This window comes from Oryzias melastigma, unplaced genomic scaffold, assembly GCF_002922805.2.
Source record: "Oryzias melastigma strain HK-1 unplaced genomic scaffold, ASM292280v2 sc03534, whole genome shotgun sequence".
Lineage (NCBI taxonomy): Eukaryota > Metazoa > Chordata > Actinopteri > Beloniformes > Adrianichthyidae > Oryzias > Oryzias melastigma.
This window is the reverse complement of record NW_023420102.1, coordinates 134-2,193: the sequence shown is the minus strand read 5'-3', so window position 1 is coordinate 2,193 and position 2,060 is coordinate 134. Positions and strand designations below refer to the sequence as shown.

The 2,060-nt window shown below is 41.1% G+C and overlaps 1 protein-coding gene across 1 annotated transcript; it reads right to left on the bottom strand.

The window, feature by feature from the left end:
• Positions 1–9: 9 nt before the first annotated feature.
• Positions 10–1,559, bottom strand: LOC112140902 (butyrophilin subfamily 2 member A1; the record flags this gene model as incomplete). Its single annotated transcript, XM_024263925.2, has 2 exons — positions 1,382–1,559; positions 10–354 (listed from the first exon to the last, which is right to left on the bottom strand). Coding segments are annotated over exons 1-2 (508 nt in total), but the record flags the coding sequence as incomplete, so codon positions are not given.
• Between the last annotated feature and the right edge of the window lie 501 nt (positions 1,560–2,060).

The window sequence follows — 2,060 nt, the reverse complement described above, 5'->3', positions numbered from 1 at the left end:
GAAACTCACCAACAAGCAGCTGAACCGTCTCTCTGTGGTCCAATCTATGGATGTAGCATCTGTAGGTTCCCTCATCCTGGAGCGTCACGTTCCTGATCTTTAACGTCACGTCTCCTCGTTGGAGTCCGTCTGGGTTCAGAGACACTCTCTGGATGAACGACTCCATCATGACTTTGGTCATGGTCTTCCTGTTCAGGTACAGATACACAAAACGCCTCTTTGTTGGGTCAGGGTCCATCTCCAGTTTGGTCCACTCCAGAGTGTGATCCTGCAGGTCCTCCTCAGAGTCCAGACGACACGGCAGGATGACATCATCACCAGGAGCAGCAATGATTGGTTTGTTCTTCTGTTCACCTGGAAACAAAAATAAAATCAGAATCAACTTTTTTCTGGAGTTTTGAAAAAATAAATATTTAAACAGTAAAAACTAAACTGGATAAAAACCAAAGTTACATTAAAATGAAATACTAAAACTAAAATGCTAATAGAAAACTAAAAAACTCTCATCACTCTGGAGAAGATAAATGTAAATGATTCTAAAGTAAACAGATGTAAACAACAACAATAACAGCTGGTTCTGAATCCTCTTCAGAATCTTTCTCTGATTCTTCCTCACGTCTGTCAGTTTGATCAGATAAGAGGAGATACGGTGGGCGTGTCCATCATCATTTATTTATTTATTTAGCTGAAATATCATCAGTTGTTAGATGTTGTTAGTAAATTCATATTTCAGCCGTTCACATGAAAATGGGATAAAATCATAAAGATCTTTAACAAAAATAGAACTTGGGTAACTGTGCTAAAGGGGTGGGGCTTTAACTCTGGAGAAAAATCCACAATTGAGGATAAATATTGATTTCTGCAGAAACGCGCGTTTGTTTGGACTTTTCATGGAAAGTGTCCGTTTAAAGGAGACCGAGGAGACTCCGCCCATCAGCTGTGACGGTGAACGGGGGGCGGAGCCTTCAATGTCCACAGCGAGAAGAGGAACTAAACCATGATGCAGTGATCATGGTGCTGAGCATAAACTGCCCGGTGTCCCACCAAGTACAAAGTACCGCCCTCTAAGCAGGCACAGGGAGCATGCGCAGAAAACGGTTCTCCTCGTTTTCTCCATGTACTGGTTATAACACTCGAGTCAACGATAAACCAAATGCCATGAATACTGTACAATAGATTTCTGCTCATTCACTCCTCTTGAACTCCTTCCAAATGAGAGTCCTCTATTGTTAAATGTAGTCTATCTATCATGATGTTTACTGTCCTTCAGTTATTCATCAAAATAAAACATGAATGACAGCAGAAACATCAGAGGAAGATCTGGTTCTATAACCTCCTCAGAATCTGGTAGAAGTTCAGAACAGAACATTGATGAACTTACCTTCAACATGTTTACAGAACAACAACCAAGAAAACGTTAAAATCCACAGAGAAGAAGCAGAAACAGACACGAGCTCCGAGGGAAACATCATGAACTGAGAGGAGAGGACGGAGACTAGGTATAAAATGTGCTCAATGTGAATATCAACGTAGAAGAAGCTCATTCATCTAACGGCTGGGAGCTGCTCTCCCATCACCACTCAGTCTTCCCAGACCCGTTCTACAGCTCCCGCTTGAAGGCGTGGCTTCACCGGGTCTGCTATGAAACAACCATTTCTGCTAGTAAGACAGAAAGGCTCGCTGCAGGCACGCCCCTGCAACTCCCCCGAGCCAATTGTAATATCTGTGCCAGCAAACGAGAAGCCCCTGGCTGCAGCCTGCAGACCGGGGCGTGCCTCAACGTGGGCGGAGTTAAACGTTTACTCTGAACCATAATGATTATAGCAGAAGCTAATGTGCAGCTCTTGTCTCTAGATGTCTCCTTTTTACATAGGATAAAAGAATAATATTTTTAAATATATAATGTTTTTATTTTGAAAGGAACGTGAATGTGTCAGATTAAAACAATTTTTATATAACCTATTGAGAAATATAATACTGCTCAAGTATAATTATAGTGAATATTTAAATGTTTCATTTCATAAATAAATGGTCCAATGACCAGAAAAAAATATTTTTAC